Raw genomic sequence first — 26473 nt, 5'->3', positions numbered from 1 at the left:
TCCTTGTGATGTTCTCCGAGAACAGTGTGAACCCAGTGGTCTAGCTGGGGTGTATGTGTGGGAGGGCCGGTCCCTCAAGAAAACTCATCTGGAGAGCCTTCAGACTTGACTCTTGCATGTGCCAGCTAGTGCAGGGTCAGATCTGGTCTGACACCTGCCCCAGCCGATGGACACACTGGTAGATGCAGCTGCCTGGTCAGTTCTGCCCCCGGTCCCATCTACCATGTGAATGAACCATTGGGTGCTGTGGTGTAGCCCAGCCCAGCCTGCCACATGCCTGGCTTTCACACACAGTGGCGGATTCCATGGGTTAATTGGGGTGAGTCCTGCCAGGCCCTCCCCCAGCCAGGACTTCTGCGTGCACTGGCAGGCGCTAGAGCCTAGCCTGTCCTGCCCTGCATCCTGTCCAGTTCTTGTGTGCACCCGTGGGTGTTGTAGGCTAGCTCAGCCTGGCCCGCTCCTAGACCCAGTTCTCATGCTCTCCAGTAGGAGCTGCAGCCTAGCAGAGGAGTCCCTTAAATTTCCCTCTCAAGCCTGCTCCCAAATTCAGATCTTGTGCATGCTGTTGAGTGTTGTGGCCCAGCCCGACCTGGCCTGCGCCAAGTCCCTGTGCTCATCAACAGGTGCTGCAGCCCAGATGGACATTATTTCTGATCTAGCCCCTTCCCTTACCACCCTTTCCCATAAAATCCATTATCTAATCCTATCCTTTGCAGTTCCCTTTCTCTTGTCATCACACTAAACCAAGTTACCTATCTGCCACCTAAACAATGACAGGAGCCTCTTCACGTGCCCCCGTAACCTCCTTCACACCCGCAGCCTACATCTCACTTAACTACCAGAGTGGACTCTTCCAGCAATTCCAGGGCACAGCACTCAAGTGCTATACTCTTATCTTGTATATGTCTCTCCCCACTGGGTGGTAGCACCATGGGAAGGGAATCCTGCTAAGTTTACTGTTGTATCTTTTTTGCCTAGCACAAAGTGAATAAATTCTTTTTTGGGGGGGGAGGGATGAATAACTTTAGAACTGAATCTAGCTGAGTAAGCAATGAGGAACTGTTGCACTTTGCAGAAAGACATCTGATTTAGCGTAGGGTTGGTTCCTGGTGAAAAAATGGAGGAGCTGGATTTAAGTCAAACTCTCAGTTGATAACAGCCTCAGTGGCATACAGTTCTGAAGGAAGGGCTGCAAATCTAGAGAAGGTTTATTCCTCTTAAAGATGTATTTATTTGTTATTTGAAAAGTGGAGATTGAAAACTGGTAGCTTTCTCAAATGGCCTCAGCAGTCAGAGTGAGTCCAGGCTGAATCCAGGAGCCTGAGATTATATCCAGGTCTTGTACATTGTGGCAGGGTGTCCAGGCATTTGGACCACCTTCTGCTGGGTTCCCAGGTGCATTCAGAAGAAGCTGGAATGCATGTGGGATGCCAGCATCACAGGCAGTGACTTAACAACACTGCTACCGAGAGAAGGTTTAAGGGAAGAATCAACAGATGGCTCAATCTTCTTGAATATCTGGAAGAGAAAGGGACATTGATACTGTAAGCCTGGTGGCCCAGAAACATTGCATTTTTTAATCTCTTCAGGAAAAAAAAATAACATGACTTGAAGAGCCTCAGATTTGAGTGGAAGGTGAGCTGAGTGTTTTTATTTGTTGAGTTTGAAATGACTGTACTATTTCCCCTGGGCCATAAAAAAAAAAAGCCAAGTTGGAAAATTTCCGTGACATTTTGGTCAGCCATAAAATAATCCTAGGGTTTATTTGTATTTCCTTTGTCTAGAGGAATAATTTCTGTACTTTTAGCAGAAAGCAAAGAGCTGGACGGGCTCTAAAATTTTTGAATTCTGGGGCTGGCCTGGTGGTGTAGCCCTGTGATGCCAGCATCCCATATGGGCACTGGTTTGTATCCTGGCTGCCCCATTTCTGATCCAATCCCTGCTACCGCACTGGGAAAGCAGTAGAGGATGGCTTAAGTCTTTGGGACCCTGCATCCTGTGGGAGACCTGGCTCCTGGCTTCAGAGTAGTCCAGATCTGACCATTGTGGCTATGTGGGGAGTGAACTGGCAGACAGAGGATCTCTCTCTCTCTCTCTCTAAATCTGCCTTCCGAATAAAAATAAGTAAATCATATAAAGAAATATCAAAATCCTGTCAAACAAATTTTAAAGACACAAAGTTCTTTTGGAATGATGGTATTTTTTTTCTTCCTTTAAATTTTATCTTCTGATATAGTCCCATAGGCTCTGAGATTTCCTTTGCCCTCTCCCCAAATTCTCTCCTCTCTCACTGATCTCCCACATATTACAATAGTACAGTCCTTCATCAAAGATGGCATTTTTTTATATCAGGTGCAACCATTAATGGCATTAATTTATATTGCTTATTGAATAATACTATTTCATGGTAGGAGTATGTGTCGTAACTGATTTAATTTCTATGTGTATTTTTCTGTTTCAAATGTTCTGTGATATGTATTTTTATAAATCAGGAAAATGTGAGACACTTTATAAGAAAAAAATTGAAGATGCACTGTACTGATTTAAAAAAGCATTTATTATTTGAGAATCAAAGTTACAGATAGAGAGGGGAGAGACAGCGTAAAGAAGTTCTTCCATCCGCTGATTCATTCCCCAGATGGCTACGACAGCCAGCACTGGTGGGACCCATCCGAAGCTACATTCAAGTCTTCCACATGCATGTCACGAGCCCAAACACTTACATGATCCTCCACTGTTTTTCCCAGGCCGTTAGCAGAGATCTGAGTCAGAAGCAGAGCAACCAGAACTTGAACCAGCCGGCGCCCATTGGAATGCTGGTGCTGCATGTGGGCTACAGCACTGGCCCCTCATTTCTGTGTCAGTATCTCCTTGGTGTAAGCACTTGCCTTATACTCTCTAAACATATGTAAGCTAAAAGTTGCTAAATGTTCTCAGAAATCCCTGGAAATTTCCCTCCAGGGAATACACACATGTTGCTGTTTCTTGGAATTCACTGCAGCTGGTTTCAGATGACCACAACTACTACACTGGTCCCCAAGATCTCTGGCTGGAATTAGACAGCAAACTCATTGTCCCAGGACTTCTCCCTGGAGGCACATGGAAGGATTTGTGTTGTTTTGTTATTACAACGCCAGACCTAACCATGATCCACTTTTGTCTATGTTGCTTCCAAAGTTGTCTTTTCTGGGCTAGATTTTCTGTGGAGGGATTCTTTTTCCCCCAGCGCCCAGCTTGGGAGACGCTGGAGTTGCAGAGAGCATGGGGAGTAGGTGTAATGCTGAGTTTTCTTGGTTATTAGGCCACACAGGTGGATGAATGAAAAAGAAAATGATTAGGAAGTAATGATGTTGAGAAACAATGCAGACTAGGCATATATTACCAGGAGAAGAGGTAAGATACACGGATGCTGTAGCAGGAGGGGTAAATTTACTTCCATGACCAAGAGTGCTGCAATGAAAAGAGGAGAGAAGACAACTTGAGCAATAAAGAAACACTTTTATGTAGTTCTCAAAAAAGCAAGCGTGTTGTTTCATGTGATGTAAGTCATCTGTCCTGGGTGTGTGTGTGTGTGTGTGTATGCGCGCGTATAGTGAGGCCCTGGGAAGCTAGTCCCTGGGTGTGGTATACAGTTAAGTTGTGAATTGAAAAAGAGTATTGAATCTGATCAACTCTAACATGTCTGGAGCTCTGAAAACCTGTGATCTCTGAATAACCGGTAATTGATATGAAAATTGATATGAATTCCATAGATTGCTCATACTGCGCTTCAGTTGGAGAATTATCACTTGTTATCTTTCGCCTGTCTTTCTCTGCACTGGATCTCAGCTCGCTGGGCAACCGGGTGATGTTGAATATACTTCGCCTTACTATTCAGGAAAGGCCATGTCATGTTATACTAACAAGCAACGCCCATGTTTCTGTAGCTCAAAAGAACTCCAATTTAACTTCTGGAGCTGGGGTTGTGGTACAGCAAGTTAAATCACTACCTGTGGTGACAGTATCCCATCTGGGTGCTGGTCTGAGTCCCAACTGCTCCACTTATGATCCATCTCTCTGCTAAGGTGCCTACAGAGCAGCAGGAGCTAGTCCAAGTGCCTAGGCCCCTGGTACCCATGGATTGAAATTACAGGTTCCTGGCTTCAGCCTGACTCTATTTGACCACTGTGGTCTTTTGGAGAATGAACTAACAGATGGAAGGTAATTCTTTCTCTGTAACTCTGCCTTTCGAATAAATATTTTTTTTCTAGAAAGATTTATCATATAAATAGCCCATTGTTTATAATTAAAAAAAAAGTGAGACTAGAACTTTTGAAATGTTTTCTTGGGCTTGGACATAATTTGGGTTTTGTTCTCTCAGTTACTTTCAACATTATTGCAGGTAGAGAATGGTCCCCTGAGAAGATACGGTTCTAATTCAATAACCACGGCTAGGAAAAGACAGCACTTCTGAGGCCCAAACTAACATAGCACCATGTGTCCAAGATGGAGTTGGTTCTCTAACACCAAGCTTTGCCACAGCATGGATTCCAGGTATGTGGAGATATTAAAGGCCTGATCCTTGGGCCTACAGAGGCTGGGCAGAGGCTTGGGATGTCCACATCAGTGAGCCTGCTGCCTTTAGTCATGAACAGTTCCACCCACTGACCCCAGAAAGCTTGTAAATCTGGTTATTTGATTATCAGTAGTAGAGGGTCATTGGTCAGGGCAATAGCTTCCATATTATGTAGACTGATGCTGGTCTGTGAGTCTTCATCAGCTTAGAGAAATATGAGAAAAACCAGAATATTTAGTGAGGTTTGTGGAGATCTGTTCAATTCAAAGGTCTGTGCTTCATTTCACAATTGTATCATTACTGGTTTTGAGAAGGAAAAAAAAATTGTACAATTACACAAATATATAGGGGCCAGCACTTTGGCCCATCGGTTAAGCTGCCACCTGCGACACAGGCATGCCATACAAGCATTGGTTTGGGTTCTTTCTGCTCCACTTCTGGTCCAGCTCCCCGTTACTAAGCCCGAGAAAGCAGCGGAAGTTGATAAAAGTGCTTGAGCCCCTGCCACCAATGAGAGGGACCTAGGTAGAGTTCCAGGCTCATGGACACTGCAGATATTTGGGGAGTAAACCAGCCGGTAGAGCTCTCTCTGCTCTCCCCCTTTCTCTCTGTAATTCTGCCTTTCAAATAAATCTTTAAAATAAATGAATAAGGGCCCAACATGGTAGCTCAATTGGCTAATCCTCCCTTTGCAAGCACAGGGCAGGGATCCCAAAGGGTGCTGGTTTGTTTCTTGGCTGCTCCACTTCTCATCCAGTTTTCTGCTTGTGGCCTGTGAATACAATAGAGGATGGCCCAAAGCCTTGGGATCCTGCATCCACGTTGAAGACCCAAGAGAAGTTTCAGGTTCCTGGCTTCAGCATTCCCTATGGGCGCCGGTTCTAATCCCGGCGGCCCCACTTCCCATCCAGCTCCCTGCCTGTGGCCTGGGAAAGCAGTTGAGGACAACCCAAGACTTTGGGACCCTGCACCTGCATGGGAGACCCATAAGAGGCTCCTGGCTTCTGATTGGCTCAGCTCTGGCTGTTGCGGCCACCTGGGGAGTGAATCATCGGATGGAAGATCTTCTTCTCTGTCTCTCCTCCTCTCTATAAATCTGACTTTCCAAAAAACCCATATAAATCTTAAAAAAATAGAAGAAGAGAAAAATGAAGGTACTTCTCAGATCTGACCACTGAGAAAGCCTTGAAATAAGGATGAAATAGCGAAGAGAGGGCCCGGCGGCGTGGCCTAGCAGCTAAAGTCCTCGCCTTGAACGCCCCGGGATCCCATATGGGCGCCGGTTCTAATCCCGGCAGCTCCACTTCCCATCCAGCTCCCTGCTTGTGGCCTGGGAAGGCAGTCGAGGACAGCCCAAAGCTTTGGGACCCTGCACCCGCGTGGGAGACCCGGAAGAGGTTCCTGGTTCCCGGCATCAGATCGACGTGCACCGGCCCGTTGCGGCTCACTTGGGGAGTGAAGCGTCGGATGGAGGATCTTCCTCTCTGTCTCTCCTCCTCTCTGTATATCCGGCTTTCCAATAACAACAAAATCTTTAAAGAAAAAGAAAAAGAAATAGCGAAGAGAGCCCAGATTGGACCGCTACCACCTCCCAACAAAAACAATGAAGACTCCTTGGAAATAGGACCGATTCCGGATCAGGGATGGAAAACATGCCTCCTGAGCCTGGAACATTTGTGTCCTCTAGAAGTGCAAAAGGGCTTTTAGGGTGTACTGGAGTCTCGCCAAAGGGCTCAGCAACAGTTTCTGGAGATTCGGAAGAAGCTCCTGGCTCCTGAGTTTGGATCGGCTCAGTTCCAGCCCTTGAGGTAATTTGGGGCGTGGACCAGTGAATGGAAGATCTTTCTGTCTGTAAGTCTGCCTTTCCAGTAAAAATAAATGAATCTTTAACAAATGATTTATTTTCTGTTTAGTTGGAGGGCAGACACATAACCACACACAGATCCAGGGAGGGAGCCATTGAACTTCTGTTTTCTGGTTTACTCCCCCCACAACAACCAGGAGTGGGCCCTCCCTCTCTTCTTCTGAGACTCGCATTACTCGTATATGTTGCTTTGTTGATACACCTTAAAAGAATACCTTTTTTCTCTTACAAAAGCTTTTTTTTTTTTTTACAGTTTTATTGGAAAGACAGATTTACAGAGAGAGAGAAAGAGAGAGAGAGACAAAGATCTTCCATGTGCTGGTTCACTCCCGGAAAGGCTTCAACGGCTAGAACTGAGCTGATTAGAAACCAGCAGCCAGGTCTCCCACATGGGTGCAGGGAGGCTTTGTGCATCCTCTGCTACCTTCCCAGGTCATCAGTAGGGAGCTAGGTAGGAAGTGGAGCAGCCAAAATATGAACCGGCACCGACACAGGGTTCTGGGAGCTTGCAAGATGAGCGTTTAGCCAACTGAGCCATCATACTGGGGTCCCATCTATATTCTTCATAATTCAAATTTTCCATGAACTTTGATGACCCTTCGTCCATACAAGCATACATATTGGTGTTGGTGGGGAGAGAGACTAAGAGAGACAGTTTCTATTCTGGTTCTGCCATTTCCTGGCTATGTCACTTTAAACAGGTTACATGTTTCTGAATCTCACTTCTCAATATTTAAAAGTCAGGATTTATTTTGCAGTTGCCTAGAAGAATACCCAGCGGCAAGAATCTGAGTGCAAGTGGTTTATTTGGAAGTTAATGCTTGCCTGGGACTTTATCAGAAGGAAGTGGGGAAGTGCCAGAGGGAAGGGACAGTTGCCAGAAAGATTCTTAAGCAAGTTCCCACCATGGGCTACCTCCTTGTCAGCCTTTCTTTCCTCAGGGTTTAGGGCAGCTGGAGTATTTGTATATCAATTCCCTTTAATCTCTGGGTTGAAGACTTTGGGGGCCTGAGCCTCCAGGCAGGTGGGAGGGACCCTCAGGTAAAAAGATGTTCCTGCTGGTGGGAGGCAAAGAAGGAGGTTTGCCCTACCAATAGTAACAGCAGAAAGGATACGGTCAGGGCACTGGCCGTGGCTGGGTCTTTAAGCCAACCCAGGCTCCCACTCCCCCACGTCTACCCGACTTCTAGAACTCAGGGTATGACAGCAAGCCTGTCCAAGAATGGCCACTAAGCTCCTGAGACTGTTAAATGTATAGCTGCTTGATAATTCACCGAGCATCTTCGAAGTTTTTTTTTTTTTCTTTATATAGAAGCACGAAATAATTCATCGTAAGGGCAGACGTTGGTGTACCGGGATGGGAAAGAGGGGGGAAAGTGCTGTGGATTGAGGCGCGCCAAGGAGGAGGGCAAACTCCTGGCCTGATGCGCAGACATTGGTCAGCCAGGGGGCAAAGCCAGATGTCTCATAATAAAGTCAACCTGGGTGGCCAAGATTCGGATTCCGCCACAGGCTGTCACTGCCGGCTTCGAGGATTTTTCCCGCTCGCAAGGATGCAGCGAGGCTAAGGGTGTCGCCCCGCTGGCAGCGCGCCTACCTGATGCCCAAGAAGCAGCGTGCGCGCCCACCTGCGTGCCGGCTACTTAGACGAAGGCCGGGGTCGCAGTCAGTGGTGATGCCAGTGCCTGCCCGGTGGGTGGGCACCTAATCGCAGCCGGTCGCCTCCTGCAGCTCCCAAGGCCTTGCGGTGAGGGAAAACCACCTCAGAAATCGGCCTGGAATTTAGCAACTCCCAGAGCTGCCCTCCCGCGGGCGCGCTGTTGCCAGGAAGGCCCGGGCACCGCCCAGCTCCACGACGGACCAATGGCAGCGCGGGGTGGGCACAGTCCAGTTACGGCTTGGGCCCTGGACAGCCCGCGGTGGGCTCCTCCCTCAGTCTGGGCTGACCAATCGCAGCGCGGCCCGGCGCAGGGGCCGCCCCCGAGTCGCGGCGGGGAGGCGGGGAGACAGCCGCAAGCTCCGCCCCGCTCCCCTCTGACCCGGTGTCTTGTCTCTCCGTCTTCCTGTTCCAAACCACGTGGACGCGCCGGGGCCGCGGGGGCCTCAGGACGGCCTCGCGGGCCACCCGCTGCCGCTGTCGCCGCTGCCACCAGGGTCGCGACCCCTTCCTCCTTCCCCTTACTCCCCCGCGCCGGCCTCAAGTCGCTCGCCCCGGGGTGTCTTTCGGCGTGTCTCTGGGAAGGGTGAGCACATGGCGACTCAGACGCACTCCCTCAGCTATGCGGGGTGCAACTTCTTGCGCCAGCGTCTGGTCCTGTCCACCCTGAGCGGGCGCCCCGTGAAAATCCGAAAGATACGGGCCAGAGATGACAACCCGGGCCTCAGAGGTAAGTTGGCGGGGTGGGGATGGGGGGTGTTGGGCAGACGGAGGTGGTGATGCCCCGAGGGCCGGCGCCCGCGCGCGCGAGCCCGGGGAGTTTGGGTGGCGGGGTCCTGAGGAGGGGTTCGGCCGCTCGTCGTCGCTTCCACCCGGGGCTCCGGAGCGCAGAGGGGTGTGTGTGTAGGGGGTGCGCTCGGCGCGCTGCTTGTAAACAGCTACACGTTTTCCAGCATCCCGTATTGGCACAGATGCCAGGCATTGCACCCCGCTCTTCCTCCCGAGCCTCGCTTTCCGAGAGGAAAGGGGTTGGTAGGACCAACTCGGGGGGCGTTTGCGCTCCCACGGGGAGATTTTTGAGGGGTGAAAAGTCCCCCTCAGGTAAGGGGTTCCCGGCACTGTTCTGAGACGCGGTCTCTCCGTCCGTCGCCAAGATTTCTTGGCAGCCCTTGCACCTCTCATTTGGTGTGAATTAGGTTTTTTTTTTTTTTTTTTTTGAAGAAATAATTTATGTGATTTCAGTCTTGGCGGTGGTTGACTTGTGCAGGACGGTCACCGTGGGCCTCAGTGGCTCTGGCCACCGTGGGCCTCAGTGGCTCTGGCTTTCGAAATAGGTTCATGACAAGTGCTAACAGCTATAAGTGTCCCACCTCACTCCTTTTTAATTTATTTATTTAATTTGGTCCCATAGAGGTAGACGGGTTTCATGGTAGGTCCCATGAAAACCCACGTTTAAATGGTGCTGGGTTTTCACCTGGTCCCCTGGCACCAGCCATGCGCTTGTCTTGAATTGGGAGACTCAGAGGAAAAAGGGGGGGGGGGGGGAAACAGCTTTTCTGCAAGTTGAGGGAGAGGGGCTCTAGCTAGTATGGGAAGTTCCTAAGGTCCTTTGGAAAAAGAATATTTGTTTTATTAAATGCAGAGTTAGAAAGGGAGAAAGAGAGCGCTTGAACTGTCTGGTGGTTCGCTCCCCACTTGGCCCAGACTGCTGCATCTGGATCTGTTGGAAGCTAGGAGTCAGGAGAAGCTTCTTCTGGTCTTCTGGGTGGGTGCAGGGGCCCCAGGCTCTCAAGCCTTCTGGGGCATGCGGGCAGGAGCAGGTGGGACATGGCATTGCAGGTGAGGGGTACTGTCACCACTACGGTGATTTCATTTGCACTGGCCCCTGTGTAGGTAGCTGGTCCATTTCATCAGCTGTCGGCATGCCTGCTGTGAACTTGCCTTAAGTGTCTGCCTCTCTTGCACATGTTGGTAGTCGGCAGTGTGATAATACCAAGCCACTGGCGACAGATTTGGATGGCAACACTCAGAAGATCTTACAGGTGCACGGGTAGGGAAAGCTGGCTTCCTTGGCCGCTGCTCTCATTGTCACGCCCAAATGCTGATCGAAGGAAGGGAAGACCACTGCATGCTGCCTGCTGGGGCCCCGCCTCTCAACATCTGTTGCTCTGATCTGGAGCCCAGCCCTTGGGCGATGCTGTTGTTTGGTGGTTCTGGTCTGTGGGGTCCCTCGGTTCTCCCCTTCTTGAAGCCCCAGGGGCGTCTAGGGAGTTTGTCACTAGCTGGCTATGATAAGAGGACGAGTGTCTACTTTTCTATGAACACAGGTCATCATGGTTTTTTTTTTTTTTTTATTTAATTTTCTTTTCTTTTTAAAAGAAAGGGACGCCCTGGAGCTAGGTTTGCTGTCAGTAATAGGAACCGTAAGATCCAGTTCAGATCTTACATCGACAGGATGTCCAAATGCTGCCCCCAGTGCCCCCGACTCCTCATTGGCAAACATTTGTCATTAGCACGACAAATATGAATTTTGTCCAAGAACAGGACTGGACCATCATGCGCTTTCCTGAAGTGGGGGTCGGATCTGGTACCCAGGCAGGGTGGGCTGGGGAAGTAGTGCTGTTTGGCAGATGTGTGGGATTGTATGAGAAGCCCTAGGAGTGTTTTAACCTTACCTCATTAGAATACTTTGTCAGGGCGGGTAGGCCTCCAGTTCAAATCTCCTTGTATGGGCTTGAGGGCCTCAGAAATTGTATAGATGTTCACCTGCTCAGTTCCTTAGGGAATGGAGGTAGATGCTTTTACGGGCATTGGTAGCTGTTTGAGAGGGCTTCCTAAGTGCACAGAAAATTCACGTCCTGCCCGGATTCCATCTTCATCAATTTTTGAAGCCCCTGTGGCCTATGTGAATATATTTTTCTATATATAAAATGTTGACCCATACACACACATACGTGGTCTCTGTGGCCCCTGATGTGTAATTAGCGTTTACTCTCAAGCAGGTGCTTGGCTGCTCTGTGGCAGATGTAGCCAGCAGGCTGTGATATCTATCCCTTATCGGCTGCTTCCTGACTCGGGTGGTGAGAGTTGGAAAAACTGAGTACAGCCAATAAAATCTTGAGCTCAAATGCGAGGAGCACCTTTCCGAAAGGGGCCTGCTTAGAGCTCGCTCCTAAGGTGGTAGGGGAGGCACTCTCCCTCAGGAACTGGATTCTCAAAAGATACAGGGAGCCGCCGTGTATGCATGCTTCTTGGGGCGTGTGACTGTGAGCAGCTGGTGGGCCCTGCTCGGAAGGGGCCTGCCTTATAACCATGAAGGGTTGAAGTGGGCAAGGGCTTGGGGCAGGAGACCTGCCCGAGAGCCGCCAAGACTTTCATGGTCTTCCAAACTGGATTGCTAGAATTTAACATTGGTGGCCATGGTCATCACTGCATGGGAGGGAACAGTTCTCAAATCAAATAAGTCTTCATTTTTTTTTTTATGTTGAGTTAACATTCTGTCTTTTTTGAAGATTATTTCTATTGGACAAACAGATTTATAGAGAGAAGGAGAAACAGAAAGATCTTCCATCCACTGATTCACTCCCCAAATGGCTGCAGTGGTCCCAGCTGAGCTGACGCAAAGTCAGGAGCCAGGAGCTTCTTGCGGGTCTCCCGCGTGGACGCAGGATTCTAAGGCTTTGGGTCAACTTCCACTGCCTTCCCAGGCCACAAGTAGAGAGCTGAGTAGAGCAGGCCACAAGTAGAGCAGCTGCGACATGAACTGGTGCTCTTACGGGATGCTGGTGCCTGCAGGTAGAGGATTAGCTAGTTGAGCCATTGCCTGCAGGGTGCCCCCCCCCCCCTTTTCTTTTTCTAAAAAATTTATTTATTTATTTATTTGCTTCAAGAACAGAGTAATAGGATGGGAGGGAGTTCATCTGCCCACTGGCTGACTCTCCCCAAATGACCACAGCAAGCAGTGCTGAGCCATACAGAACGTGGAGCTACAGACCTCAACCCGCCCTTCCCCGTGGGCGGCAGGGGCCCGAGTGTTGGGACCATCTTCACCTGCTTTCCCAGGCATGGTAGAAGGGTGCTGGGTCTGAAGTTAGAGCACACGGGGCTCTCAGACCATTGCTTTGAGAGGGGATGCTGGTGTCACAAACAGCAGCTCAAACCTGTTGTACCCTGGTGCCCATCCCAAGAGGCAAAATGCTTCCCTGGTCGTGGCTGTAGAAGCTTGGCTGGCTCAGAGTTAGGCCTGTGGTTATTACACCTGATTTCACCTTTTGCTGCTGCTAACTCTTGGGCTTTGGGAAAACTCTTTAACATTTCTGAGCCTCACTGTATTTATTTTGTTCAACTGTAACGTAGGATACCAACACCTGCCTACTAAGGGTTATTCTGAGGACTCTATGGAGTTCTTGAAATGCAATATGAAGCATAAATGTTGCTGTTTTTATTATTATGTGGCTTGAGAGCTGGGTATAGTTCTGCTTTCTGGCAGCCCCAATCTCTTCCTGGTTCTACGTGGACATGTTTCAGGTACTTACGGAGGATTCTGCCGCCTTTTCGTGTTTTCTTTTTGGCCTGAAGTTTTTCTTTGAGGTGATGCTGTCATATGGAGACATGTTTCATAGGTGTGTTTAATGTGGTTCTCATCCAGGGATAGTTTTGCCCTCCAGGGGACGGTGGCGATGTTTGGAGATGGCTTTAGTTGTCAAAACAGTATGGGGCGGGGATGGGCCTGGCATCTGGTGGGTGGGGTCTAAGCAAGCTCCTGACTTTCTGCCAGAAACCCCTGCCACAAAGTGTTACTGCATTCAGAATGTAACCAGTGCTGATGTTGAAAACACCGGTTGCCTTGACTTTAATCATACAACTTTTCCTTCCCCCGGCCTCCCCGAGTCCCTAATGGTTTGAAACAGCAGCGTGTATTTCTTGAGAAAACAGTATAGAGATTCTGAAGTGGATGAGGCATAGATCAGACTCTCTGACTCCAGGCAAATCCCGTCCATAAAATCGACCCTTTCCTTAAGCAGTGGGGCTGTAGAGAATAAGGATTTTAACTTGAGCAAAATACGAGCTGGAAATGGTTTTAATAATTAGGCAGTCACAAACTGTAATTGATGTTTCACTCTTAAGGAGCATGAACAATTCCATTGTCTTTTTCTTCCTCACAGTGAAAAGGAATTAAATTGTAAAAGCTGAGATAACAGCAGCTGGGGAACTTGAGCCTGGCTGAGTGACCGCCAGTTTCAGCCGGGAGGCCTTTCTGCTTCCTGCTGTCCCTAGGCGGACAGCTTTGAGTGTTCCCAAACCTGTGTTTCTGGATTTCGTGAGGGTTGGGACTTGCAGGGTCTGGTGTTTGAATAGCTTCTGCAGGATGGAAAAAGCATCCGAGAGTGAGGAGCCCGTGCAGGAGGACCGGCAGAAGCGAGGGACATTGGGAAGTGTGCTGCTTTAGTGGTGGGAGTGGACAGGATTGCCGTCACACAGGGTCACACGTGACTCAACCTGAGCTCTTGCTCCCTGCACGGTCGGAGTTCTGGTCCCACAAGGGGTTATTCATGGCCTCAGCAAGTTCAGATTCTAAACAGAGAGGGCTAGATGGAGTCTTGATCAAAATATATCCTTGCAGTGTGCGGAGGAAGCCTTCCAGATAGAGGTCCTTTGAAGAATTAACAGCGTGCTTTGGTAAGCAGGTGCATTGTTTGGGAAGGTAAATCTGGCTCTTGGCAAATTGGATCTTAAGGAGGTTGTACCTCCTCAGAATTGTTGATAGACAAATTGTTTTGGGGAAGGCCAGGTGTCTATAATAATGATAAATAGAGGCTGAGTATTGTTGATTAGGAGCCTACCCTCTTGTGCCACTATTCAATTTTTTAAAGTGATTATCTGATTTACTTGACATGAAGGGAGAGGTTTTACATCTGTGCATCTGCTAGCTCACTCCCCAAGTACCTATACCAGCCTGAAGCTGGGAGCTGGGCATTCAGTTGGGCCTCCCGGAGGGTGTCAGGGACCCAAGGGCTGTCATCTGCTGCTTCTCTCAGAGCACCTTACCAGGAGGCCGGATCGGAAGGGGAGCTGGAACCCTGGGGACTTTGGCTTGGCTGCCCCAAAACAAAACTTCCCTTTCTAAAACAAGTGCCAAGAATCCTGTGTCCTACTTTGAGCTCTGCCATTGCTTGAAAGTTGTGAAATATTGCTCCAGGTAGAATTACCCGCCATGTCTATTTTTAAACTGATTTTTCATTTTGAGATCATGGTAGGCTCACATAATACAGAGATCTCATCTCAGTTCTGTCAAGCTTCCTGCAGTGGAAACCCCTGCGAGAACCACAGGAAGTGTGCAGAAGTGTGGATACAGTGAAGACACACGGATGTTCCCAACCTTGCAGGATTCTTCCCACTGCCCTTTTCCAGTCATGCCTACTCTTCCCTTTCCCTGCTTCTCCTGAACTCTTGGCAGCCACTGGTCTGTTTGCTATGGCTGTAATTTGGTTACTTGAAAAAATATCTAATCGATTGGTTCCATATGTAACCTTTTGGGACTGGCTTTTCATTTAGTGTGCTTGATTCTCTGTCCGAGTTGCTTTTTTTTTTTTTTCCTCTTTAAATCAAGTTCATTCCTTTTTTCTTGCAGAGTAGTATTCTGGATATGAAAATACCATTTTTGGAAAGCCATGTAGCTGTTGAGGGATGCCTGGATTGTTTGCGGTTTTTGTCTGTTATTAATAAGGATGCTATAAACGTTTGTGTGCAGATTTTTATGGGAGCAAATCTTCCTTTTCTCTAGAATGAATGAGTGGCCAGAAGTGCCAGTGCAGGAGTGACGTCTTCTGGGATGTCATCTGCGTAGCTTTGCTGATTCGCTAACAGATTGTTTGGATTTTTTTTTTTAACAATCCTTTATGTATTTCAGTCCTCTGCAGGTGATGTGACTTTTAAGATATTTTCCCCTACTCCACAGCATGTCTTTTCATTTTCATGGTTTTTGCAAAGGAAAATAATTTCAGTGAAGTAGCAAGAATCAGTTTTTTATTTCCTGCCGGGAATTTGGTTTCGTATCCGAGAATTCTTGGCCTAGCCTGACAACCTGAAGCTTTTCTGCCATGCGTTCGGCCTCGCGAATCTGAAACCTGAAACACTTCAAAATTTGCAAGTTTTTAGCATTTCTGTGATACCACAAGGAGACAGTTATACAGCTAACTTCATGGCAGGCTGTGGTCATTACACTATTGTAAAATTGCCTTCAGGCTGTGCATAAAGGTGTACACTTATGACTCGAGTCTGCTCCCCAAGACACTTCCTTTTATAAATGTACACGTTCCAAAATCCAACATTATCTGAAACCCAAAGCATTTTGGCCTCCAATGTCTTGAATAAGATACACTGAATCTGTGTGTTTTTACTAAAAGCATTGTATTTTTCGCATTTCAGTTCATTTCTGTGTAAGGGGTGAGATTTAGAGCAAGATAATTTTTCTTCCCGTGGGTGGCTCATTGCTGCAGCATCACTGTACTGAAATTTCAGGCAGCATTTCTTCCATTAATTACTTTTGCACCTTTGTTAAAACAAAACAAAGCCCCCACATTTTTGGGGGGGATCTCTGTTCTCTGTTTTGTTCCAATGATCTCTGTTGTCTGCTGCTGCCATAAAGTCTGGGTTATTGTGGCTGTATAAGTCTTAAGACCAACTAAGCTAATTCCCCTAGTTTTATTCTAGTTTCTTAGATGCATTTCACCTGTTCTGGTTCCCTTGCCTTCCCATGTACGTGTAAGAATAAGCCTGTCTCATCCAAAAGAGAAATGTTGCTGAAATTTTTGCAACAATTATATACATGTATTTTTCTTAAAAGATTTATGTGTTTATTTTTACTTGAAAAATAGAGCAGCAGAGGTAAAAGCAGACAGATCTTCTGTCCACTGGTTCCTTCCCCAAACTGGCCGCAATGGCCGTAGTTGGGCCAGTTGGAAGCTGGAAGTCAGGAGCCAGGAGCTTCTTTCAGGTCTCTGCTGTGGCTGCTGGGACCCAGGGACCTGGACCAACCTCTGTTAACTTTCCCAGGCTACTAGCAGGGAACTAGATTGGAAGTAGAGCAGCTAGGACCTGAAACTGCCATCTATATAGGATGCTGGCACAGCAGGCAGAGGCTTAGCGGGCTATACCACAGTGCCAGCCCAGCACGAATGATGTTAGACCTGTATGTCAGCTTGTCATTATTATGTTGAGTCTTCCGGTTTATGAATATGGTCTGTTTCTTTATTTACTTAAACATTTTAGAGTTTTCTTTCATTAGTGTTACACAGTTTTCAACATATGAGCCCTATATGTTATGTTAAATTTACACCTAATTATGTCATTTTTGAAGCAGTTGAAATGATGTATGATTTTGGATTGTCTGGAGTTCATGTAGAAGTCCCTTGTATTACTTTATTTTTGGTGTATTTTTCTTATATCCTGCATCCTTGCTGAATTTGCTTGTTCATTTTACAAGGGTTTTTTGTTGTTGTTTTATTTTTTGGGATTTAAAGGCTGCAGTCAGAGTGCTGAGAGCATCCAGGCTTGCCTTGTCTTGGACCTTAGGGGAAAAATATCCAGGATTTCACCAACCAAGTGTGTGTGTGTGTGTGTGTGTGTGTGTGTGTTTAAATTATTTTCATTGTGTTTGAAAGAGAGGCAGATAAAAATTTTCCATTCTGACTGGTTCACTCCCCAGGTACCTGTAACAGCTGGGGCTGAGCCAGGCTAAAATCCAGACCCCAGAGCTCAGCCTGTGTCTCCTACTTGTCTGATAGGAACCAAAGCATTTGAGCTGCTACCTGCTGTCCCAGTGTGCGTGTCAGCAGGATGGAAGCCGAGTCAGGAGTTGATTTCAGGACCTCACTCCAGTATGGAGTGTGTGACATCTTTTTTTTTTTTTTTTGTAAGATTTATTTTATTTTTATTGGAAAGTCAGATATACAGAGAGGAGGCGAGACAGAGAGACAGAGAGGAAGATCTTCCGTCCGATGATTCACTCCCCAAGTGATCGCAATGGCTGGTGCTGTGCCGATCCAAAGCCAGGAGCCAGGAACTTCTTCCAGGTCTCCCACACAGGTGCAGGGTCCCAAGGTTTTGGGCCGTCCTGGTCTGCTTTCCCAGGCCACAAGCAGGGAGCTGGATGGGAAGTGGAGCTGCTGGGATTAGAACTGGCGCCCACATGGGATCCTGGCGCGCTCAAGGCAAGGACTCTAGCTGCTAGGTCACGGCGCCGGGCCCAGAAAGTGTGACATCTTAACCACCCTGGGGGATTATCCTCTGTGGGACCAGCATCCCATATGGGCACCAGTTTGAGTCCAGGCTGCTACACTTCTGGTTCAGCTCTCTGTTAATACACCTGGGAAAGCAGCAGAAGGTGGCCCAAGTGTTTGGGCTGTACACCCATGTGGAAGATCCAGAAAGAGCTCCTGGCTCCTGGCTTCTGTCTGGCCCACCCCTAGATATTGTAGCCATTGTGGGAGTGAACCAGTAAATGATAGCTCAACTAAATTGAATAAATCTTTTTTTTAAAAATAAGCAGTTACCCCTGGTTACCTCTGTATATTTCCTTGTATATCATTTTTATCAAGTTGAGAATTTTTTTGACTATTTTTCTAAAACATGCATTCTTTCATTACTTTTTTTAAAAAAGCTTTCATTCATGAATGCTGTATTTTATGATTTTTAAAATACTATTTGATGGTTTGTTTTTAGCTTAACCGGGTGTTTTGTAGATTTCCAGGTATTGAATTGAGTCTTGCATTCTTGGAATATACTTCAGTTGGTCTTTTTTTTTTTTTTTTCAGATTCAGTTATTTATTTGAAAGGTAGAATTATAGAGAGGCAGAGAAAGGAAGATAGACTGTTTAATGTTTTTCTTTTTTCTTTTTTAAGATTTATTTGTATTGGGAAGGCAGATTGATAGTGAGAAGACTTAAAGTAAGTCTTCAACACCCAGCAGCTCATATTGGTTGTTTTTGACTTGTCTCATGGAGTTCCTTTGACTTGTAGCCCAGTGCCCTTTGTTCAGGTTGCAGAATCTCCTCCAACAGGGACAGGCTTAAGTAACAGACCAGGTGGATTGGAATTGCTTGCTTGGTCCGCTCACCCCTTGGGATCGTTCTAGGTGATTGTTGGAGTCTGCGCCGGCCAGCTGTGCTGCTGGCAAGAAAGGAGTGGGGGTCGTGCAGGACGCGCGGACACGCCGGCCGCTTCCGGTGCCCTTCCCTGGCATCCCGGCACAAGGAAGGCTTTGGTGTCAATGCCTGCCCCTGCTTTCAGCTCTTTTTGCATTTGACGTGCTTTCTGGACGGCAGAAGCACAGACCTTTCACGGGCTTTGGGTTGCTGGGTGGAGATCCGTCTGCTGGTAGAGGTGCCGCTTGTGTGCAAGTTGTGTCTGATCATCCTGCTAAGCGTGTGGATCCATCCTTGTTGGATCTCTTTCAACTGCTCATCCCCCCGCCAACTCCGCACCCTTCGAGCCGCCGTCCTGCCTGTTCCTGAGGGAATCCCGGGTGTCAAACAGGAAATGTCCCACCCGTGTCCGCAGTCCCTTCAGCCGACGTGCTTGCTGGGGCTGGTGACCTGACTGGCAGCCAACCTGTTTTCTTTTTTTTCTCACAGATTTTGAAGCCAGCTTCATAAGGCTTTTGGACAAAATAACTAATGGTTCTCGAATTGAAATAAACCAGACAGGTAAGTGAAAGCGCCTACTCACACTGTTGAAATATTCCCGTTTGTCATTCTTTTCCATAGTGTAAATGCCAACGTGTGCTCAACACTACCTGGCAGATTGTGTTCCGTAGGCCTGCATTATGCCAGGGTTTTGGAGTGGTATCTTTGGGAATTACACGAAGAAGCTGACAGTAGAGGTTTAAGTTTGTCATTCTGTATCGTTAAAAAGAATACTACATTGAGTTTAAATGCCCAGTTTCTTGTCTGTGGTGTTGATTGTCCAGAGCTGTGTGTGGGATCACCCAAATGAAGGGGACACGCTTCAGCAAGTTGGAAGGCCGAAAATTTCAGACCAAGCAAGCACTTTTCTTTTTAAACCATAAAAACAGATCATTCCTAACATTTCTATGCACCCTTTCCGGGTCTGTTTACTTTCATTACCACATCAGAGTCTTCTGCCAGACTCTCTGAGGTCGTTTTGCGTAAACTGAATTCTGTTTTATTTTCTCTCTTACAATAAGTTGGCAGGTGGAGAGGCAGAGTGTGAAAATCCCTTCGCCTTTGTCCGTTGCCTCCTGCCCCTGGCGGCCGCGTGGCGGTGTCGACAGGGCCGCTTACACAGCTCAGAGCCACAGTTGTTTCTGTCGCTGTGTGCCATAGTTGCTCATCCATCAGTTGCTCCCCTACTGTAAGCCTGTAGCGGGTTTCTCATCTTCCTTTTTTTTTTCTTTTTTATTGCAAACTGTATCTCCATGGCAGAACTCCTTTGGCCCACCTCAGGCACTCTGCCTTTGCATACACATTTCACGAAGGATTTTGTCCTTTCCTGTGGGTTGGTACTTTACAAAACAAACAAACCCAAGACAGCGGGGCTGGCGCTGTGACAGAGTGAGCTAAGCTTCTGCATATAGTGCCAAGCAGGTGCCCTTCAAGTCCCAGCTGCTCCACTTGGCACCCAGCTCCCTGCTGATGCCTCTGGGAAGGCAGCAGAGCAAGTCCTTGGGCCCCTGCACCCACATGGGAGACCCAGAAGCGGCCCCTGGCTTCCACCTTCCGATCGACTGCGGCCATTGAGGCCATTTGTGGAGTGAACCAGTGGGGTGGAAGATCTCTCGTCTCTCCTTTTCTCTGTAAATGTGCCTTTCAAACAGACAAGCAAAGGAGATCATCGGAGCCATACTTCACCAAGAGCAGGTTTCAAACAACTGGGGAAAATGCCTTAGCCAGCTGGGGGTCCCTTCCTCTCCCATGGTTTGTTTGGTTAGAAATTGCTGCAGGGTTTTTTGTTTTTGAGTTTTTTTTTAAGATTTATTTATTTTTATTGGAAATGCAGATTTCCAGAAACAAGGAGAGACAGAGAGAAAGATCTTCCATCTGCTGGCTCACTCTTCAAGTGGCTGCCACCAGCAGAGCTGAACCGATCCAAAGCCTGGAGCCAGGAACTTCTTCTGGATCTCCCATGCAGGTGCAGAGTCCAAAGGCCTTGGGCCGTTCTTGACTGCTTTCCCAGGCCAGAAGCAGGGAACCGGAAGGGAAATGGAGCAGCCGGGATAGGAACTGGAGTCCATATGGAATCCTGGCGCATGTAAGGTGAGGACTTTAGCCACTAGGCTACAGCGCCGGGCCTGCCGCAGGTTTTTTTTTTGAAGACTTATTCATGTGTTTATGTGTCTCTTATTTGAAAGAGTGACACACACACATTCACACACACAGAGAAAGAGAGAGGAATCTTTTGTTCACTAGTTCATTTTCCACGTGGCCAGAACAGGAGCCAGGACCTCCGTTCGGGGGTCCCCGGCGGGTGCCATGAGCCCAGACACCTGAGCCATCATTTGCTGTCTCGCAGAACTCAACGACAGCAGGAGACTGGGTTGGGAGGAAGCAGAGCAGCTGGGACTCCCACTGGTGCCCCGCTGTGGGGTCGTGGACGTCCCGAGCTGAGCTTAACGCACTGCACCGCAAGCCCAGCTCCTTTCAGCAGCTTTGATCGCTGCTTCAGAGAGCAAATCATTGCTAAACATTTACACGACCCTGCTCCCCTCCCATGTCTTCCTTTTGTGTCTCATCAAAGAGGGATGAAAGCCTGAACAGTTTCACATTTGATCAGTTTGTAGGCGTAAGCAGATGGAATCCAGGATCTTAATGGATATATCATTGTGTTTTTTTTTTTTTAATTTTTATTTTTTTGCCTTTCTGTGCCAATGAGTAATTATAGAACTCAAAACTGTGTAAGAATAACTGACCCAGAGTAATTTGCTTTGACAAGTATTAGTTCTCTTTGATCAAAATACGATCAGGACTGTATTGTTTGGGTTTGGCTTTTCATATAATGAAACTTAAGTTATTTTATGAAACTCCCTAAAGCGGTTTCCCATTTGAAGTGATGGAAACATGTCTCATTCCTTTAAATTAAATTTGGTGTTGGTCAATTGTGCTGGAAGACTTTGCAGAAGATTTTGGGCAACAGATTTACATTAGGTCGTGCCTCCCACGGCGTGTCATGTAGGGGCTTTAACTTTGTTCATTTCCCAGTTTTTCAAGCCCATAAGGAAATCTCTGGAAAAGTATTAAAGAAATAAATAAAGATAATGCAGAGCTTTCACTGAAGACATAAAATAATGTGTATATTTCCATTTGATGGTATGAAAACAGCTACCGTGGACGGCGTTGAATGCCCCAGAGTCTCACCCACGTTGTTTTCAGCGTCTTTTGTGGTGCAGGTGCTGCGTGAGAGCTCTTTCTTCGGGCGATTCAGAGGCGCTGCCTCCTGGGGACATGATTGAAGAGTTGGTGCAGTCTCGGTGTCCCCCGGGGAGGGCAGGCCACCTCTCCTCTCTGCCCTGCTGTGACTTTGGCAACTTCGATGGTTTCGGGAGAGGTTTAATTTATTACGGTTTATTAAATTACACTCCACAGTTTATTATTATTCCGTGGGGCTTGACAGCCATGAGTCAGCGATTCGCAGTGACGTAGGGACTTTTGGAATGACACTTTGAATTGCCTCCCATTCCCGTGTCACATCTTCCCCCTTGGGACTCGACTGCCCTCCTGACACTTGGTGTCTTCCGTGCTGAGTGTGGTTCTGTTTTTCCTCCCCCCCCCCGGTTTAAGGCACAACCTTGTATTACCAGCCCGGCCTCCTGTACGGCGGCTCCCTGGAACATGACTGCAGTGTCCTGCGTGGCATTGGCTATTACCTGGAGAGCCTGCTCTGCCTGGCCCCTTTTATGAAGCACCCACTGAAAATAGTCCTGCGGGGAGTGACCAATGACCAGGTGGACCCTTCGGTGAGTATGAAGGCCAGAAACCTTGGCATGACTTTGCACATTTTGTCTCTTGTCTCGGCTAGGTTTCTGAGACAGAGAGAAAAAAAAAATCCGTCATGCAGTGCGAGTTTTGAGTTACGCCTCTGTGATTTACTTTGCAATTCAGAGGTTAATTCACTTCAGCAGGCAGATGAATCCACACTGGCGGGGATCACCATGGTTAGGACAGCGGCCAGCGTTCGTCAAGGTGACTTTCAGCGTTGTGTAAGCACCTTCAGAGCAGGTGCTTGCAGTGTCAGGGTGCAGTTGACATGTGTATCCTGATGGAGTATCACTCTGTTGGCTGAAGCATGAGTGCGTGGCCATGTGACCCCTGGAGCCAGAGGGCCGCAGGCTGGAATTTTAGGCAGGAAATAGTATCCTCTGGGCATGACCACAACACGATCCTCACTTAGACAGGCTTCAGGCCTACACAGGACGTCTTCCTTCATCTGCGGAGAGCTGGCAGGTTTAGACAAAACGGGCCCTGGGTGCGGAGAAGGAACGTGTGCGCCCCGATGGTTGGGGGATGCTAGCAGGCTCCTTGGGAAAGCATGCGTTTCCCCAAGTGTGTTTATATGAGGGGTGTGGGTTCACATCCAGCTAACACGTTCCTGGTGATCACCACCGGGGTCTTCGTGCCCCCCTTGGACATTCTACAAGGAGGGGAGAGTTCTCTGCTTTGGGCTGCTGTGCCATCTGGACTGTGTCCTCAAGTTGATGGCATGGAATCTTGCCGTGAGCATCCTCAGCTTTGCAGGTACAGTGTGTCAGCGAGCCGCAGCTGGTTGTGTGGTGAGCCGAGAAGTGGAGATTGGTGGTGTCCAGTAAGATGCCAGCCAGGGAATAATCATGGCTTTTGTGCTAGACAGCTGGAATTGCACCCCTCAGTTCTTAAAAACACTGCAGTTACAGAAACTCACTTCTCCTGGGATGCTGAAGAACAGCGCAAGATGTGAAATTCTTTAGTTGTAAAGGTGCAGTGTGTACTCTTTAGAATTTCCAGCCAGGTTAAGTGGTCACCGTTCCCCTTCATTTTCTGGAAGATGCTGGGGAGTGGGCCCTGTGGTCACCAGTGTAAGAGGAGACACTGCACTTTTACATCACCACGGGTAAGATGTCCAGAGATGGGCAAGTGTCCTTCATGTGTGTAGGACTCTGCATGCCTAAGTTTTCACTCTTTCTGTAACTGCTAATAATCTTAGAAGCTGTTCTCACTAGCAGTATTAGAAAAATTTTATACATTAGAAGTGTTCAAGATCAGTTGCTGAATTCTCCAAAAGTAGTACCTGACTCTTTCATGCTATAATATGCTGGGGGATTATCTGCCCCTGCCAGCTGACTAAAACGATGCTGGTTGGCTGGTGCCTGGCTGCGGGCCAGATAAAATAAATTCACTTAATCGTAAATAAAGAGTAACTTCTTCAGCCCATTTTTTTTTTCTTCGTCTTGAGCTTTCTCCTTTCTGTGTGGTTTCCTCGTCAGCTGGTGTTCACATCCATTCTCTGCGTACAAGGATGAATGACAGGCGTGGGCTCCTGGAGGCTGACATGATGGCTGCAGCGAGGGAGGACCGGGAGGCTTAACGCTCCCTCCATCCTATCCTGGTGGAGAGGTGCAAGCCACGTGCCGAGCACTCTGGCGTGTTGGCCTCCTTTACATTGCTATAACAAAACCCCCAAGGAAGGGTTCTTTACCAAGAGTGGACATTGGTTTCGAACTGACACAGAAGCTGTGAAACCTGTGACTGTGGCAGCAGCGTGCTTTTATCTATGTCATAGCATGATGACCTAAAGACATCACGTTCTGAGTCGCAGAGAGAAGTTGGGCCAAGCCTACACGTTCCCATAATGATGGCCTAAATCCATTCATGAGGGTGCGGATGTCGTGATCGGGTCAGGTCTTAAAGGCCTCAGGTTTACAGCGGCAGTTCAATTTCAACCTGAAGTTTGGAAGTTGAGATTCAAACCAGAACACTTGTTTGGGGGACCGTTTCCTTTTTTTTGTTTTGAGAGAAACAGAGATGAGGATAAATAGAGAGGAAGATCTTCCATTTGCTGATTCACTCCCCAAGCTGCCGAAACAGCCAGAGCTGAGTCAATCTGAAGCCAGGAGCCAGGAGCCTCTTCTGGATCTCCCATGTGGGTGCAGAGTCCTAAGGACTTGAGCCATCCTCCACTGCTTTCCCAGCTCACAAGCAGGGAGCTGGATGGGAAGTGGAGCAGCCAGGACACAAGCTGGTACCTATTTGGGATCCTTGGCCCCTGCAAGGTGAGGATTTTAGCCACTTGTCTACTGTGCCAGGCCCAGAAATGAGTTCTTTAGCTCAATATAAGCTTCAGTTGACCTCACTGTTAAAAATCCCTTTCTGATTTCCATAAGCATTAGTGTTTTGTTTGTTTTTTAACATTTGTTGTACTTGGAAGTCAGAGTCGGAGAGAAGGATGGAAGAGATCTTGCATTCATTGGTTCACTCCCCAGGTGACTGTAATAGCCAGGACTGGGCCTGTTGAAAGCTGGGGGCTAGGAGGTTTCTCTGGGTCGCCCATGTGGGTGCAGAGACCCAAGACCTTGGACCGTCCTCCACTGCTTTCCCAGACTATCAGCAGGGAGCTGGAAAGGAAGTTGGGCAGTGGAGACTAGCACTCGCTCCCAGACAGGATGCTGGCACTGCCAGAGGAGGATCAGCCATATGCACCATTGCACCAGCCCCACGTTAGTGTTTTTCTCCCTTGGCCAAAGGGACTGAGACTAGATTGAAGGGGAAGTGAGTGTTTAGGGTGTGAGTAGGAGAGGAGTCGTCAGAGGTATGAATATTCAGCAAAGCCAGGCCTATCCCCTGTGTCCGACGGAGAGGAATCGGGAGACAAGCCTGTGTGTGACGTTACACCTGGGCTCCTGGCTGAGGTTCAGAACAGATGAGAATGGATGAGCCACCAGGGCACAGGGAAATCTGTTTCCTTGTCTCCTCCATTTTTTTTTCAGAATTTGGTGTAGCCTGGTGCCCAGCTGCCCCGAGTTCTGGCCCAGCTAGAATTCCCCTCAGTTCCGGCAGTTGCAATATATCGGGTATTCACGGACTGTGTAACGAGGTTTTCACCTACGACAGAGAGCGTACACCACAGCGGTCTCGTAAAGCTGGAGTGGAACTGGAATATTCTTGGTGTCTCATGATTGTGTACATTGTCAGAAAGCCCCAGTGCAACACAGAGCTCCTAAGCGTGTAGTGATGGAGGTGTAAGAGAGGCTGCTACGCTGCCGGTTGTGCAAAAATGCAGTGATGCGACTGTGTGATGCAGTGAGAGACGGCTGTGTTAGTGCTGTATGTATTTACTTTTTTTTGTTTTAAAAGATTGATTTTACTTATTTGAACGACAGAGAGAGAGGTGGGGGAAGAAACAGAGATCTTCCTTCTGGTAGTTCACGTCCTCATTGGCTGCTCTGCCCAGTGCTAGGCCCACCTGAAGCCATGAGCTTCATCCGGGTCTCTCGTGTGGGTCCAGGGGCTCTGGTGCGTTAGCAGGGAGCTGGATCAGAAGTGGAGCAGTCGGGACTCGAGATGGCGCATTGTAAGGAGCTTGTGTTGTAAACGGCAGCTTAATCCCATTACTTCGTAACACTCGTCTCTTATGTGTTTGCTATCTATATTTTTGTTAAGTTTTTTCTGCTTGTATTTTTCAACCTCAGGTCCTTCAGGAGGCGTCAGAAGCCAGTGTGAGGACAACCCCATGTGGGTCCTTAGCTTTGAGGGTTGCTCAGTGGGTCAGGATGTGGGTGGTGGTAGAAAATAGAAATGTTGGTGATGATCCCAACCATGTGTTGGGCTAGGCTGATATGTGTGTGTCTTAGTTTTTAATAAATTCTATAAAGTAGGGCCCGACGGCGTGGCCTAATGGCTAACGTCCTTGCCTTGAACGCGCCAGGATCCCATATGGGCGCCGGTTCTAACCCCAGCAGCTCCACTTCCCATCCAGCTCCCTGCTTGTGGCCTGGGAAAGCAGACCAGGCCGGCCCAAAACCTTGGGACCCTGCACCCATGTGGGAGACCTGGAAGAAGTTCCTGGCTCTTGGCTCTGGATCGGCACAGCACCGGCCGTTGCAGCTCACTTGGAGAGTGAATCATCGGACGGAAGATCTTCCTCTCTCTCTCTTCTGCTCTCTGTATATCTGACTTTGTAATAAAAATAAATAAATTAAAAAAAATAAATTCTATAAAGTACCAACAGTAACAAAAGTATGCAGTGAACTATACCATATGCACTTCTGTACAGGTCTTTGTAAGTATACTCTGATTTTTGCACAAGCGGAATGACCTAATGTATTTCTCAGAACTGATCCCTGTTGTTATGTGATAGATGACTATATTAAGTTCCTTTTAGATATTTATTTATTTGGAGGCCAGCACAG

At 48.0% G+C, this 26473-nt stretch overlaps 1 protein-coding gene across 2 annotated transcripts in view; it reads left to right on the top strand.

Annotated features, from left to right (window-relative positions):
• The first annotated feature begins 8369 nt into the window (after positions 1–8369).
• RCL1 (RNA terminal phosphate cyclase like 1) overlaps positions 8370–26473 on the top strand; it is a 42461-nt gene continuing 24357 nt past the window's right edge. The window contains exons 1-3 of one of the 2 annotated variants that reach the window (XM_058657373.1): positions 8370–8806; positions 18711–18782; positions 21873–22048. In XM_058657373.1, the coding sequence (XP_058513356.1) occupies positions 8671–8806; positions 18711–18782; positions 21873–22048 (384 nt within the window). In that variant the 5' untranslated portion in view covers positions 8370–8670. The remainder of the gene's footprint in view (positions 8807–18710; positions 18783–21872; positions 22049–26473) is intronic. The other variant, XM_004591820.4, reaches the window with a different exon arrangement.

The sequence above is a fragment of the Ochotona princeps genome, chromosome 31 (genome assembly GCF_030435755.1).
Source record: "Ochotona princeps isolate mOchPri1 chromosome 31, mOchPri1.hap1, whole genome shotgun sequence".
NCBI lineage: Eukaryota > Metazoa > Chordata > Mammalia > Lagomorpha > Ochotonidae > Ochotona > Ochotona princeps.
Note: the sequence above shows the minus strand (reverse complement) of the source record. Positions and strands in the feature narration are given on the sequence as shown.